Source organism: Fulmarus glacialis, unplaced genomic scaffold, assembly GCF_000690835.1.
Source record: "Fulmarus glacialis isolate BGI_N327 unplaced genomic scaffold, ASM69083v1 scaffold8930, whole genome shotgun sequence".
NCBI lineage: Eukaryota > Metazoa > Chordata > Aves > Procellariiformes > Procellariidae > Fulmarus > Fulmarus glacialis.
The window spans coordinates 1-16531 of record NW_009188314.1 but is presented as its reverse complement, the minus strand read 5'-3'; the positions used below and the strand labels follow the sequence as shown (position 1 = coordinate 16531).

Here is a 16531-nt window from a genome sequence, read left to right as displayed (position 1 = left end):
ATAGGATTTAAGTTAAATCCACCATTTGACAAGGCTCAACAGATCTTGCAGTTAGAAAACCTGAGAGATACCCCCTACCTAAGCAGCAAGGGCCAGAGCTTATTGATCTTATTTGTGGTGTACAGCACCTTATTCGGCAACTAGTCTTACTAATCCCTCAAGCCCTACGTGGAGTAAGGATACTCACTGCAAGTCCTCAAAACTGCACAGCTGCAGGTGTGCAACAGTATGATGTTCTGCAGAACGGGAGACTTTAGGAGAGAACCCTCAGTTCTCAGCAATCTCAGCACCATCAGAAGGTGCAAGCCAGACAGGGCTGAAGTATTCTTACAACTGGGTAGTCCCAATCATGCTACTTTCAAACTTCACACTCTAACGCATCTTCCCTCTCTTCTTTTCAGCCTTTATGTACCTTTTTTTTTTAATTGTCAACTAATAACAAAATTACCTAGATTATCAGTCAACTCACCTTGTTGAGTTGGAAGGTGTCAAATAGCAACTTCTAGTTAATATCCAGCCCACTTTCACTGTTGAACAACTGAAGAATGTACTTTAAAATCTATAGGATATTTAGGTACTTGGAAGCGTGCCACTTCGCATTTGGAAAAATAATTGCATCTCAGGTAGTATGTTTGTGTATAATGGAATATGTTTATGTTTGGGTTCTCCTTTCCAAATGCTTGGAGAGAGAAGCTACTATTGTAATTTTTCCCTGCATGTGATCAAATGGCATAGCAAATGCATAGGAGACTATGTGAGACAGTTTTTAGTTTCATTATACTATAAATGTAAATAAACACAGAAATCAGAGCTGGTTGAAGTACTGTGTATTTCAATTCAACAACTTCAGTTTTTCAGACAGCTCTAAAACAAATACATCTGTGTTATTTGGGATTATTTTTTTTTTTTTAGTCAAAGCTGTATTTCCACACAGCTTTTTTTAGAATTAGTTGCTCAGAAATCAGGAAATTCAAAGTTGAGGCAAGTAAAGAGACAATAGCTCATAGAAGTAGTAATATTTCAGTCGTTACACACAGTTCTTTCTACAGACAAATAAAAAGGAAAGCAGCTTGGTTTTCAGAAGTACTGACTGCCCATCTCTCCCACAGGGCTTCAAGTGGAGTGATACCAGTTTAGAGCCTCCGAAAAATCAGATCCAGTCTGCCTTCCTCAAGATGCTTAGAGCTTAAAGGAAATCAAAGGCATGCACAAAAGTGACAACAGTTCACTTTGGTGGAAGGGTTTCAAAATGAGGAAGTGAAACACTGTCTCACCAGCAGACACCGGTGAATCACTAGAGGTAAAGAGTAAATTCAGCAAAGATGGATTGGAAATGGAGGCAGCCACAAAGCAGAAGGAAGGGGCATCTTGCCCTGAGTGCATAGCTTCCCCAGACAGAGCTATGGAGAAGGAAGGATATATGGAAGGCATAGATAAGGGACCCATTCCAGTAATGGGCTGGGAAGCAAGTTTTTAATCAGTAAGACTGGATTTTTTTACAGCTAGCGTCCCTAAGGGAGAAGCATGAAGGCATTTGCTTTGGAGTATCATACTAAAATTTGCATCCTGCAAAATAATAAAATGCACTTTCAGATACTAAAAGTAAGTCACACTTGGGTGCTTTTGGTTACCACTCACACAAGGTGCCTGATGCTCGGACGTCTTGTCTCCCAGAGGAAAAAAACCCACAAATCTAATCTCTTAAAATACCTGACTTTATTCATAAAGTTTTAATTCTAATTTTATAACTATGTCACCATAGCTCAGGATGCCTGCAACCACAACATTTTCCAAAATGAGAGTAGTTACCTGTCGTTGGCTAGTGGGAATAGCCCAGTTGCTATTTTCAGTGTGGGGAAGGGTGTTTCAGCTCTAAGAGTTCAGAGTAAGAGCAATTTGTGATGTGTGTAGCAACATATCCAGAAGGCACAGCTCACCACTGGCATATCTTTCCAGCCTAGAAATAAAAAGTTCGCATGCAAGCAAGCAAACGATCAGCTGAATGTACTTGGGCCTGAGATTTTACTTTAAAATACACATCCAGACCCATATGAATCCCATCCCACATGTCAGGCTTCCTCACATCGTACATTGTCTCCGCTTCACACAGCTGCCATGGTAGAGTGCTGCAGAAGAGAAACCAAACAGATAGATTCATAGTCAAAGTTATTTGCTTACCATTGGGTGGAAATCTTTATTTTGAATATTTAGCCTGTTTTAGGAGAAGTAAGAGACATCCTCTAATCTTATGTCCCTCTGTTCACCTAAATAACAACTTTGAATACTTCCCAAACATCCCTTCTCTCTCCTACTTCCTTGCAAGATTAATTTTTCCAAGTCTACAAATGCTGAAACTGAGGCACAAACAGGTTAACGTCACTGGATGTAGGTATTGCCAGGGCACCGAGAATAACCCATTCTCAGATGTCAGGTGGGTTATTTCTTGGGCTGGAAGTTAAATCTCCCTGAAGCTGACATTGAAGAAAAGGTAGCTGCACTTACAGAGTAACACAGCTACAAGGTGACTGACAATCATTGCCACTGCAAGTGGGACAGAGCAGGGCCGAAGGATAGAAGACTATTACCCCTCTTGCACTTGTCTCCCATTTAATTAAACAAGGAAATCATAAGGGCATCAGAGGGAGCAGAAAACGCTCATACAAAACCTGCAATGTTGTGAACTTTCCCTGAAACCCAGCTGGGAGAGCTGGGCACTTCCAAGCAGGGATCAGACACCTCGCAGCTCATAGCCAGTCAGAACTAACCCCTACTAGTTAAAAATGCAAGTACAATACTCACAAATATCTCCAGTCATGTCCAGGATTTACTAATAAGTATCTAGTGACTCATATTTTCAAATGAAGCAATGAGGACTGGAGAGAGCAGTAAAGAACAATCCTGCAACACTTACTGGAGTTTATTCACTAAGTTACAGGAGGAAAAAGCAAGGTGTTATTTTTTACTTTCTAATTAAACTCGTTCTAAAACTCTCCTGGCCACCAGCTGGTGAGATACGACAGAAAGAAAAAACAAAAAAAGAAAAAAGGTAATTAAAGAGGCCTTCCTTGCCTTGACATTGGATAGCTGTTTTTTGGCCTTTAGGTGCATGTTTCCAAATAAAAGGCAGCCCTTCGTGATCAGATGAAATCGCAGAGAACAAGACTCCCTCTTTCCATCTCCAAAGCTCCTACTAGCCATTCAAACAACTAACCCCCTCTGAACATTTAGTCCCAACAACACAGGGAAATGTAACCTCCATCACCATGACACTCCCAGGAAATCAACACCTATCAACTACCACGGAATAATTAAGAGAGGATAAAAAGACAGCTGCTTTCCCTCTGTTTTTTAATCATGGATCCAGCCCCTTAAGAGATTGGTAGGTTAGAAGAGACTTAGAGAAGATTAGCCTTTTCATTACTGTCGGGGGGTGAGGGGACAGTTTCAATAACTTCCACCAGGTATGTTTTTAGTATAGTGAGGCAGGCAGCTTGTTCAAGTAGTACCTCCCTGCCTGGTGTTATAATTGAGATTATAACTGAGATTAATTCTGAGCCCAGAAAGCATGGGAAGCTTTGCAGAGCAACCTTTCTTCTTTTAAAAAAGAAGGGGGGGGAAAAAAAAAAAAAAAAAAAAAGAAAAAATCCTAAGGTAGTCAGGCTGGTGATAAATCTAAGTTAGTTGGTTTTAAACAATAATTACACTTTTCCCTAATTTGTTTTTCCTACTTGAAGATCTTCAGTGCTGTCTCCAGACATGGATTAGCATCTAGAGCAAAAAACTATTACTGTCCCCATTTTTAAGAAAATAATAAAAATAAAGAATTTAAGAGTTTCTAAACAAACTTTTAAATTCTGTTTACAACATCCCAGAACAAAAGTAGTAGGTTCAGTGTTTATATTAGGGAAATCAAACATGCACTTTTGACTTGGATGTGTAAGTTAAAGCTTTTTGTTAACTACAAGGGTTAACAAGTTGCAAGTATAACTCGGTTGAAGCATTTGATTCTCTTAAAAGTGGTGAGCCCGCCACATCCTGTCACACACAACTAGAAAACACAGGAGTACATGCCCATGATAAAATAATTTGTTTTCACACTGTCACTTTTTGGAACTGACACTGCTTCAGAGCTGTGATGAAATCATGTTGGCCAGACGATACTTTCAATCTACCATTTCTGCCACTATGCCAGTGTTACTCCACACTTGCTTCTGCACAGATTTTAAAGCACAAACTCTCAGGAATAACCTCTCTTAGAGATGCCACAAGGGAACCCAAGAAAAACTTAAAAGGGTTTCAAATCTTCTAACTTAAAATATCAATCCCAAAGATTGGCAGCTTAATATACTATTCCATCTCTAATTCATCAGAAGCTTTCTTCAGAAAAGTGAGAAAACAGAAGATTTTGTTCCTTTTAGGCAGCTCCAGCTCTTCATGGCTGGGCAATCACAAGCCTGTACGCCCACTGATACTGCAACCAAGACTGAACTCAGTAGGAAAGGTACAAGTAAGGGAAGGAAATAAATATCAGTCCCCAACTTTGCACTTCCTGAATCCACAAAATACCCTCTCTTACAAATCAGATCTTGTGGAAGGAGAAGGGAAAGGGGCAGACATGAGAACGGCAGCCTTCCGAGAGTCTTGTCACTGAATTTGAATGTGGTGCTGATGACTCTGCCCCAATATTTACAAATGGGGTTCAGGGGACTAGATGCTGAAGCACAACTGATAAACCCTTTCAGAGTATTTCTAAGGAGCAAAGTCATCTACAGAATACACTTCCCTAGAGGGCAGTTGATCATTCATTGTTTAGAGATTTCAAATGAAGACTTAATTTTGTATTTTTTAACAATCATTCAGGTATTAAGGCCTCAGCATGAGAACGATGTGGCAAAGTTCAACAAGTTTGTTGTTATGCGGGAGGTTGAATAGGCAAGCAAAATAGCTTTAAGCTATTAAATATGGAAAAGATTTATTGTCCTTTTAGAACTCAGATTCATAGCTGTCTTGATATGAAATAGATGTATCAAGCTCTCCTGACAAGTCCTTGGAAGCTCTGACCTTTTAAAAGAGATAAAATACAACCCCCCTAGGTTTCTATATTACAGGAAGACAGGCTTCTTCTGTTTCAAACAAAACTGTGGAGTTTCCTGTAGGACAGAAATTTCAGTTTAGTCAGAGCTTCCTTAGTAGAACAATAAAAAAAAAAAAAAAAAAAAAAGTAACTGAAAACTTAACACAGCCTCCCACAGCACACAAGTCTCACCACCACCCTTGCAAAAAAATGCAACTGCTTTGGTTTGCCCTGTCAACCAGAAGAAAGTTTCATGTACTCTGAACAGCCCAATGCAGAGCCCTGTACACTGCCAAGGAATATTAAAACCACAGCAAGTGTTTGGATGTGTATTAGGCACAAACTTAAGTAGACATGCTTTCTGAAAGTTTAAAAAAAAAAACACAAAAAAATTAAAATCATTGCCTCTAACTCTACTTTTAACACACATTCATAAATCATCGGCTTCTTACTTCCAGTGTACATTACTATTCAGAGTGTATTTATTCCACAAAGAAGAGCCAGAGGCATGCTGTTTCGTAACTCTAGTCTTTGCTGACAGAATAGCATCAGAAATTATTTGCTCTGTAGCATGGACTAAGCTAATAGTTTGTTGGCACAGCTAGGTTGACTCTTGAGGTAAATAAATAAGTAATAAAAATACCATTCCCACTTTAACAACTCTAGTTGTGCCAACCAGCTATCTAGGTGCATGCAGCTATGCCAATAAGAATTTCTTGGAGCTAGACATATGCTGGGTGAAGCAGCTGCACAGCAGCGTGGTGACACAGAAACTCCCCTCAGCAGTAAGTGTTGTGTACACAGCAAAGGAAGTGAGGACGAGACAATGACTTAAAAACAAAAACAAAAAAACAAACCACAAACAAAACAAAAAAAAAAACAACCCACAGCAATTCCAGCATCATCTGGAGAATCAGCATCATTAAAAACGACATATTAATCATAAGAGCAATTTATTTAATGCAATGACAACTTTATTGAAGGGAAAAAAACCCAGCACTTGTAAGTAAAGATTTCACTTCATTATAGAGAAAGCTGTAAGTTAGGAAAAAAGGTATTTATCAAAGTAGAAATCAAACAGTGTAAATACATAGAAAAAGCACAACAGCAAACAGAATCAGAAACAGTATAAAACATTGTGGAGAATTTCTGAGAGCTTGGGTTTTATTTTACAAAACAATTCCACAGCTGTTAAAAAAATTTAGTGTTGTTACATTACAGTGAGGCACACAGTTTTAAGAAAATATACCATTTCTGTGCTTTCTGTCCTACGTGGTCAGTATTTGCTATGGTTGTAAACATCAGTATTTAAGACAAATGTGTGGCTAAACGTCATCCTCCTCCTCAGTTTTGAGAGTCTACAATAGCAACAGCGATCTTACTTTCATTAACATGATTAAGTATCAAAACAAAGCAAGAACCATTCTCAGAAACTCAGCAGAGGCTCTTTCAATCTCTTAGCAGACAGCAAAAGGGGATGAGCTTCAAGTGCCCACACTGCTCCACAAGGCAGTTCCCAGAACATGCATTTCAGACTGCACGTAAGCAACAGTGCCATGAGCCTCCAAATCCATTGCACACCAGCTGCAATCTACCACAAGTTATGATCGGATTCAAGCCTGTCACTCTGCACCTAGCTGGAAGCCATCTCATAGCAGAGTCTCCACCCTCACCCAGACTTGCATATTAAGTATTCACATGTAAAGCCTAACACACTTTCTTTTTTAAAACATGATTTCTTAAAAGAATTTCAACTTGGTGCAGAAACGTCTTCCTTGGTTTTTATAACAGCTCATGAACAATCTTATTACTGAAAATACTAAACAGGATGAAATTGTTCACATCATCACTGTAGAACCATCTCAGTATCAGTATTGACAATGGACTTCATCACATAAAACAGAGCAAAACTTCTAAGTAATGAAAAAAAAAATCCCACATTTTAATGTATAGAATCTCAGTACTTCGGGAACAGATGACTACCATCCTCCCCATTTCCATTTCTACTATATCTGGAAAGTCAGCTGCTCCCAGATATGCACATTTCATGCTAGAACTGTATGCTAAGGCTGCTGGGTTAAGGTTATGTTATCTGTACTGCAAAAAGTCAAAAAAGTGGATAGGCAAGTTGACCAACAGTCAGGCTGGGCAAAAAGCACTTTCTGGTAGAACACCAAATCCTACCGAGATGGGCATCCAACATCATACAAGTTTCTTTAGGAAAGTCAGCCTTGAGTTAAGTGCTGTAGGCAACTGAGCAAGGAATTTGGGAAGGAAGGAGCTTTGTGATTTAAAACACAAACATCTCTACTTGCAGTAGAGCGCACCCAACAAACATTCTTGCCTTGAAGGTCATTAAGATAGAACACTAGAGAGGGCTTCAGAAATGCCCGCTATGCTTCCTGCCAAGCCAATAACCAAAGCTGATGGTATCAAAACTTAACACAAAGTACTTTTAATGACAAAAAAAGAAAAAGGTATAATGGTATAATCTAATTCAGACTGAAACTGGTCAAGAGGGAACATTCATATACTAGTTTACTCCCTAATTATATCAAATCATATAAAATACAGTATTTTAACAAAGTAGAAAAGTCTTTTGCTGCTAAACTTGGCAATAGCCTGAACACAACTACTTATAAGTGAGTAAGAATCTGAAGAGTTTTGTTCTGATAGAGGAGTTATTTTAGATCAAAACTGCTTGTAGATGAAGTGACAAACCCTGAGTATGTTTCACATATTGGCAAGAATATGGCGAGTCTCTCCAACTGTCTGACCTTCACAGGAACAAAATACAACACCAAAGGGCAACATAAACCCTAGTGGCACTCTGGTGATCCTTATATTTTTGCCAGGTCCCCTTGGGTTCCCTTCCTTTAAGGGCACGATTGCTTAGCCTCATGTGCTATGCAGTCAAATGAAGATTTGTTCTTCTTTCTTACTGAGTAAAAGGCTGTGGAGCTGGAATTACAGCTTTAAAAAGAATAGGAGGGAGGGAGAAAAAAAAAATCCATTTAAGTTTACCCACTATCTATCGGTAGTTTCCTGAATTTCCTACTACTAAGTGGTTGTGCTCACAACAGCTAAAAGGTTCCAGTTAGCTAATATGCAAGTTGAAAACTAATATTCAGCACACCCAATTCTAGCATTCATCTAGAGGAACTGCTAGACAGTCAGGGTACCACAATCCTGCACAAGCTAGTCAAGGAATAAGCAAAAGGCTTTTACTCCTTCTAATCCAAAGTATTCAAAAAAAGAACCCCAGAAATCAAATTCCGTTACGTTGACTGCTGATGAGCCTGGAATGATGATCCGAGTTAACCTAACTTTCCTGGAGAGGGGAAGGAGAAATAATGTATGCTATACTTACAGTGTTTTCCAGGAACACCCAGAGATGTTAAAAATAAAGCAATATTGGAATGCAAAAGGCATTAGGGTTGCATTTCAACTGCCCTTACACAAAGGAATTCTGTAAACATTATCAAGGTCCTAATAAAAGACTAACACGGGCCCTTAAACAGATGTAAATTAGGTTTTCAACCTACTCCCTGATAAAAAAAGACACACATCAGTTTAGATACTTAGATCAGTCAGGGAAAAGAAATACCAGTATTCTTTAATTCCTAGTCTCTCTTAGGCATTTAACTAATTCTTCCTTTCTAGAAAAGTAATAGTCAACCTAGTTATGTCAACACTAACTTCCAAATCCTGGGGGGCGGGGGGAGGGGAAGCACCAGGACATAGCACTTGCACATCATCCTGTATAATTGATTCATCCCAACATCAGTGCCATATTTTCAAGGTGGCGTTTTCCATTCAAATGCCTTTGTAACAGTAACTAGCCAGCTGGAATCCACAGAAAGCCTGTTAAAACTTCCCTTTCATACCACCCTCAAAAGGGAATCTTTTTTTTTTTAAGAGGATCCTAACAGCAGGCTGCTAGTGTGCTTTATAAATTATCAGAAGGACACTTAAGTTTAAGACTTTGAATTAACTCAGTTTCTAGTAACTTTCTGGAAGCCATAGAATTACTTGGTTTCACTGGGGGCCTATGCTTTATTGCCACGTAGATCTAGGTTTTTCCTACATTAAAATCTTTGTGGTACAAGTCAGGGATACACTTGCCATGCAAACACAACGCTGTTAAATGACTAAACTCTTGGCAGATGGAGGAAGAGAGGCTTCAGTTCATACTAAAGCCCACTGGATAATCATCTTCATAGACACTGACTCCAGCAAGACAGTTTGGTAAGAGGAAAGGTGAAAGCAGTTCATCAGTATCTCACACAGCAGAAGCAGGAATCTGTGCTCAGATATTAAACCACTGACCACTGCAATGGTTTGGGAGTAAGTGATCATACATAGCTCAGAAAATAAGATAATGTACAGTGACCTTGGAATTGTATACCGACTTTTCAGCATTTGTTTGGAACTGGCAGCTAGATTGTTACACAGTCTTTGCTAAGACAGGCAATAGGAAATTGTACTTTCTCCTCAGAGCCGAAGTTGTTCCCTAGTGTATGCAAGAGCTTTGGGAGAAACAAAACTGTTCCTACTTACAAAAAAAAAAAAAAAACAACAAACAAACAAAAAGAACTGTTGGAGTTTTAACTTACTTACAAGTTCAAAAGAAAATGTCTTCTCCCCGGCCCAGACTGCTTAAACAATAGCCCACTTCCACCTTATCAACAGAGTTTTCCTTTGAGAAATTCTCTCTTTGCTTATCTATCATGCCCTCAGCTTCACACTGCTCCTGTGCTACAGCTGGGGGAGAAGAGTGAGCTTCATGTGAAAAATTTCAGTTTCTGACCTTGTATGTATTGCCATTAGCTGTAGGTAAGGCAAAGAACTCAGGTTCCTGCAGCTGAAAAATTCTATTAACCTTATTTTGCAAGTGCTTTTCCTACGGGAACAAGTTTTTACAAATGAAAGTGTCCCTTTCAGGTATTTTAAGGAAACACCATCAGTCTAAACTGAAAATTAAATACTTCATTGAAGATGCAAACATTTCACACTTACTCCAAAACAGTCTTTTCATTTAGAATTAAATCTTTTAGAAGACTCATAAACCTAAAATTTTGCAAGAGAGGCAGAAAAAGAAAGAACACCAATATTCCATTATCCAAGGCAAACTGTGCAAAGATTAAGTGACATAAGGCTATTTAAAAAAAACCAAGTTGTCAGTAAGAAATCAGTTAGCAACTGATTTCTTTTTCTTGAAAAAGAAATCCTTTAGACTGGCACAGTCCCATCAGAGCCGAGGTCTCCATTTTACAGACTTCATGTATTACTTTGTTACTTTTGCAAAACCAAACAAACACATGATTTTACATAAGAATTATCATAACAAATTCTGGATCTCTGCCCAGTTCTTCTGCCAGGCTGAACTTCATTTGATCACGAGCATCCTGTCCTACAGACACCATTGCTTACAAAACCAAGCAATTCCATACACTAGATTTAACACAAGGAGCTTCTAACAACAAGCTGAAAGGCACACGTTTAAGACAGAAGTAGGAAAATACACAGTGATCTTAACATAGTTCTACTATACTTCCTAGAACTTTGTGAAGCATCCAGTATTCCTGTTAGGACAGACAGACCGAAACACATTTCTTCACAGCATCCCTACAGGCAGGAGAAAGAAGAAAAAAAAACAAACAAACAGAGAGTCACCTCAGTTATGCTGCTTGATGAGACTCATTCCATGCTGCTATCACACTGACACTGAGGACTTTAAAGATCAGCTGACCACATATTAATTGCGCTTGCATAATTTGCATGGCTATGTGAATGCATTAGAGACAAGCGGGCCTGCTCACTGTCCACCTGCCCGACTGCAATGGAAATGAGACCTGTAAGCCTGTATTGAGGCAGTGCACTGAAGGAGGGTAGGGCTAATGGAGCGGGATAGAGCGCTGTGTGCTCAAGCACAGAATAGTGCTTGTGAGAGAGAACAGGGGAAAAAAGGTGCACAGAAGGATACACTTTTCTAGTAGCATTCTGGACCAACATTTAGGCATTCCAAAGGCAATCCTTAAGTTTAGCATGTGGTCAGCACACTTACGTATTTTTATAGGAAACCCTCTCATTTTGTTACATTTGTGTTCTCCCACTAGAGAAGATGCTTAGTTTCATTTTCAGGTTTAACTGCATGCATTTCCTCCCCCTAAAACACCACCATGGAAAAACATCTAAAGCCATACATTACAATGCTTCTATAAACTAATCTTCTGTATCATTAAACCTCAAGATGACAAAAAGTAAGAGAGTAGGGAAGCGTACCTTGCAAATGGTATGAAGGAAATGCTGTACCTAAGAAGGAAGATTTTTAAAGTTACTCTTCATGTCAGATTTTATTAGAGTCACAAACAAGAAGAGCAACCCCTCTGATGCTCTAAACAGGTAACTGCAAGATACACAACCAAAATGAAGCTTTGAGTTTGTGAGCACAGGAATGAGTATCCTTGCAAGTCATCTTAGCCCAGCCAGGTTGTGAAACACTATGGCAAAATCAGGGAGCATACTGTAGAAGCATTTTAAACAGTTTTCCTGCACCCAATATTCTTCATGCTCCAGCGCCTACACAGGCGGGTAAGATTAATTTTGAGGGCTGGCTAGATGTTCGTACCAGTTTCTGTACCACTTCTGTGATATTACACAGCGTGTATGTTAACTTAAAGAACACTGACACTTAATTTGATTGGCACATCTGGTTCTTTTAAAAAGACAAATTCAGGAGAGTAAGAAAGGAATATCAGACAGTAAGCAACAAATTGATTTAAAAGGGAAAGAAAAAAAAGCAGTTTTACTTCAAGCTCACAGTGATTAAGCGCTTTCAAAGGAACTTTCCCCCAGAGATGGAGTCCTGAGCTCCATCTCCAAAGCCTCTGAAGTGGTGTGAGAGACCAAGAAGCAGCAACAAGTCAGCTTCTCATTGATGCGTTGTCTTGCATCTAGGGGAATGGCAAGGTAAAAATTCTCCTTCCCTCTAACTCATGCAAGGTCAAAATCCACTCACAATTCAGCTACTAATATTAGGTGCAATAGAAAATGGAGTGTGTGGGACAGAAGTCACTTACCATGCCAAGGCAAAAAACTGTAAGATGCAGAAAAGGAGCGCGAGTCCTTCCTTACGCCACTGGAGAGAGAGAGAAGGGGCCGGGGGGAACATAGCACACAATGAGACAACAATGTAAGCATCTTATTTTTAAAATATATTCCAGTATACTCCAGGACTCGAGTACTCACCCAGAAAGCAGAACACAGTGTTAGTATGAGACACAACTAGAAGAAAACAAACGATTTCTATTAAACATAGAAACAACTCCAGTTTTTATAGATATTGTAACACCGTAATAAGTTCCTTCACAGAGACAGAAACAGATTACATCATTTCACAGTTTTATTCAACCCTGCATAAGAGTTCCCCTTATTTAAATTGCTCTTGCTGTTGCATTTCTGAAGTGAATTAAAGCAATGAGGAAAGAGCAGCCTGATTATCTCCAGAAAATAATTTTATGGCTGCAAAGGAACAAGAGGAAGAGTTTCCTACAGCTCTTTTGCAACATCAGCAGGTTCCTACGTCATCCCACACACTTCTTGGTGTCATAGGTATACACCACACTTCATCATTTTGCGTAAGTAAAACTTTTCAGTTACAGCTCTAGTCTTTCTGCTTCTGTACATGCCATATTTCCTGTTGATTCTCAAGGTTACCATGGGGTTGAAGTTATGTCATTACTTAATTTTTACCAATTAAAACTACAATACACTTTCAAGAACTTTCAGCTATTGCTTAGTAGCTCTCCTGTTTAATATAAAGTCCAGCACAGCCATTCAAACTGTCTTTACTACAGTTAAGATCTTGGGGGTAGTAGGCCATTTTGGATTATTTTCTTTTTAACGGGAGCCTCCTTTTAGTTCAAGGTTTCATTTTTAATTTAAGACACGACAGCTCATTTAGTTATGACAGATGCTGATAATCTTCCTTCATCAACATCTAACAGCCTTTTGATATACACGTACCATTGTGCTACTATGTATGCATTTTTCTGCTTGGGTAAAAAAAAAAAAAACAAAACAAACACACAGAGATTTAGTACTGCATATTCAAGACAGTAACACATGCATTGCCAAAGAAATCATACATTTCACCTCAACCATGACTGTTGACATTAAATGTAGTTTTTCCATTAGTTTTAAGGTGGTGATTGGTATATTGGTCTAAATACTACATCATACATCTAAAAACTGTCTTTATTCCAGCGAACAACATTCCAGGCATTCTCCCGACTCCAGGCATCCTAAATGCATACAAAACAAACACACCACGCAGTAGGCTTCTTGCCTGCTGCTGCTCTGCGAGCATACACAATTTCTCAAGCTCTATCATTGCCTGCAGCCTCTCTGGATGTTTAAAGAGAAAATAGGAAGCGCTAATGCCAAGCAAATGCTCTGAAGACATTCACACTGAAAATCAGAGGACAGTTTCATACAAGTTAAACCACCTTCCAGATTTTAGACTCTCCAAGAGAAAATGGGGAAGTGGAAGAGACAAAAAAGCACATGCACTTTAAACAAGAAAGAGTCTGAAACTTAGCAGCAATTTTCATACACACACTCCCCAATAGAAGGTTGGCCACAATTCCCGTCTCCTGAAGATAAAAATAATTCCAAGGGCTGACTTCAGTTGAATGTTGAATTTGCAATTTCATTGTGTCATATGACTTTCAAAACCTGAAGCTATCAGCCAACTGGGATGATTTTTGTATTTTTAATGCAAGATGACCAAGGCATAGAGATTCCCCAGTTGCTTTGTCAGGAAATGACAATTTTATCAAGGTAGAAATACCTACACAGCTCTTTAAAGCAAATCAGATAGAATAAAGAAAGACAAAATTATGCAAAATAGAATGTCTAGCAACTTCCATAGTACAACTTTCTAAAAACTAGTTTCCAATCTTTCATCTTTTAAGCAACATGAAAATATGATGTTGCGACCTCAAGCACCCTAAAAAAGCATGTGCATAGTTCACACACGCCAGCCACAGACCTTTAATGCTCATTTAGCGTAACAACCTGGCTTCAGCTCAGTCTTTCATAATATGAGGGTGGTTTTCTAGTGCTACACATACCTTTCTGCTACAGCAGATGTGCAGGATGTTTGATGTTTTAAGGGGAAAAAAAAAAAACCCAACAAATCCCAAACCAAAAAACCACCCACAAACACATCTTGAGACATAGTTAGATCAATGTATATGAAAGGACTTTACAGTGGAAATTGTTTACAGGTTAGCATGAGTTAAAACTGTTTCCTTTGGTACTTACAAGCATAACAATAGTAGCAATCAAACGTGTAGGCTCAAACATCCTTTTCAATTGTTTCATTGGTCCCATAAGAAAAAGAGTGCTGTGAAAAACAAAATAAGATGAACACAGGTAAGATTCTAGGTAAGATTCCTCATTAAGGGGGGTTATTTTGTTAAATTGTCTGCTGTCATATGGGGCATCAATACACTATGTTGTTATGCTAGTCAGTGCTGCATAACAAAAGAAACAGGATATACAATGAGACTCTGCTTTTCTTTGTGCAAGGTATTTATTCTATAATTTTATTCACACTTGTTCAGTTACAATTAACGTAAGCAGAGCAGAACTATCTAGCTAGAAGCATAGGTCAAGGTCAGCTTCAATTAGATCATTCTTGTCAGATGCTTTTTTAACCTGCTCTTCAAAAACAACAGCCACAGAGGCTCTGCATGGATTGCCAGGTAATCCAGCTCAATTTCTCTACATAAAGGGCTGTTTTCAGGCCTGGATCCATTCTCTGATCCCTTACCAGATCTGCAGCCCTCACCTAGAGCCCTGGTGATTGACACTGCATGAATTATACAAGGTCAAAGTTTTATCTAAGGTGATATTTCTGACTCATTTGCTATATTATTCTCCCTCATTACTATGTTATTTCCAATTCCATTCCTTGTGCTTTCTAACATCATGTTAAGTTTCCTCAGTCACAGAAGGTTGTGTCTGTCACAAAGTCAGTGGGGCTATGCTTCAGGAACCTCAATGGCCACAAAGGCTTACCAAACAGGCCTACCCTGACAGACAGACTGCCCCAAATATATTCACCAAAACACACAGAACATTACCAAATGCAAAATGGCAAAGAATTATTTTTATCTTGAGGGGGGAAAAACCAACAAAATCAAAAAACCTCAATGCTCACAGCACGAGTTTGATTCTTTACTTATTCTTTACTTTTACCTTGAATGCATTGCTAATAACAATAAACAAAATAAAAATTTTCTTTACCATTTCAGGGCACTACTAGGGAAATGCTATTCTTTAAAATTCAGCAACAAGAGAATGAACTACATAAGCAAATCTCACGCAAATGCAACAGTTTCTACCACTTATGCACCTTCTCCTATCATTCTGCTTTAGTTTCTCATCTTTATTAGGGAACTAATATATAAAGATTGTTACCTCCCAATAGATGCAATATTCCCCAGTGTATAAAACACTGCAAAGAGCATCAGCCCTTTCTTTGGTACCCATAGCAGACAACTACCCTAAAAAAGAACATTTAGAGAGAGAAAGGGGGGAAAAAATTAATACTGTTTTAAAATTGCAAAAAAAATACATCCAAGAAATGTCACAACACAAAAGAAGTTTTAGAAAAACTTAAACCCAAACTGCAGAATCACACACACACACAAGTAAACTGCATTTATGGGCATTCTTGTGAAGAGTTAGTGCATCGCATCTAACTGGAACAGAGTCAGATGTCTTCCCAGAGAATGCTTCATTCTCGCTCAGTGACCTGCATTGCCCCAGAAAAAAAAAAAAAAAAAAAAAAAAAAAAAATTAAAGCAACAACATACAGCAAGGCTGTAATTATTGGGCCCCCCGAAACTCAAATATCAGGGAGATTTGGCAAAAGGTCCTTACCAAGAGCGAGCACAGGCATCCTATTGCAAAACAAGCAATGAAGCCTTTCACTCTGGTGCCCCAACCTAATGAAGTTGCATCAATAACCTAGAAACGAGGAGAAAAGTAAGAGTGCAAGTTACTATTTGCTAATAGATCTTGCCACATATCAGGTGCGTGAATTTCCTCTAAGATGCTAAACCGTGTCCTAGCACAAACGGTTTGTTTTTCAATCACCCTCTTCAATCGCCCGTAGGAAGCGCGGGTGCTGCTAAGGGACAGCCCCCCTCCGCGAGGATCGACGGGGAGTTGCTGCAGGAGGGAGCGCTGCCTCCCGCCGTACCCACGCGGGACTGCCCACCCACGCCGCGCTCGCCGGCACCGGCAACTTTTTCACTTTCGCTATTCCGCCAGCTCTCCAAGCAAACAGGCGAGGGGGGGTTGTTTGAGCGGGCTTTTTCCTCTGCCCGCACCGAGCAAGTGCACGGGCACGTTCCCGTTCCCCCGCTTTATTTTCCGGCT

General features: G+C 39.3%; 1 protein-coding gene across 1 annotated transcript; it reads right to left on the bottom strand.

Annotated features, from left to right (window-relative positions):
• Positions 1-10662: 10662 nt before the first annotated feature.
• On the bottom strand, positions 10663-16117 carry SFT2D2 (SFT2 domain containing 2; the record flags this gene model as incomplete). Its single annotated transcript, XM_009578174.1, has 7 exons — positions 10663-10702; positions 11360-11389; positions 12157-12215; positions 12326-12361; positions 14405-14486; positions 15566-15651; positions 16031-16117. Coding segments are annotated over 7 exons (420 nt in total), but the record flags the coding sequence as incomplete, so codon positions are not given.
• Positions 16118-16531: the final 414 nt, after the last annotated feature.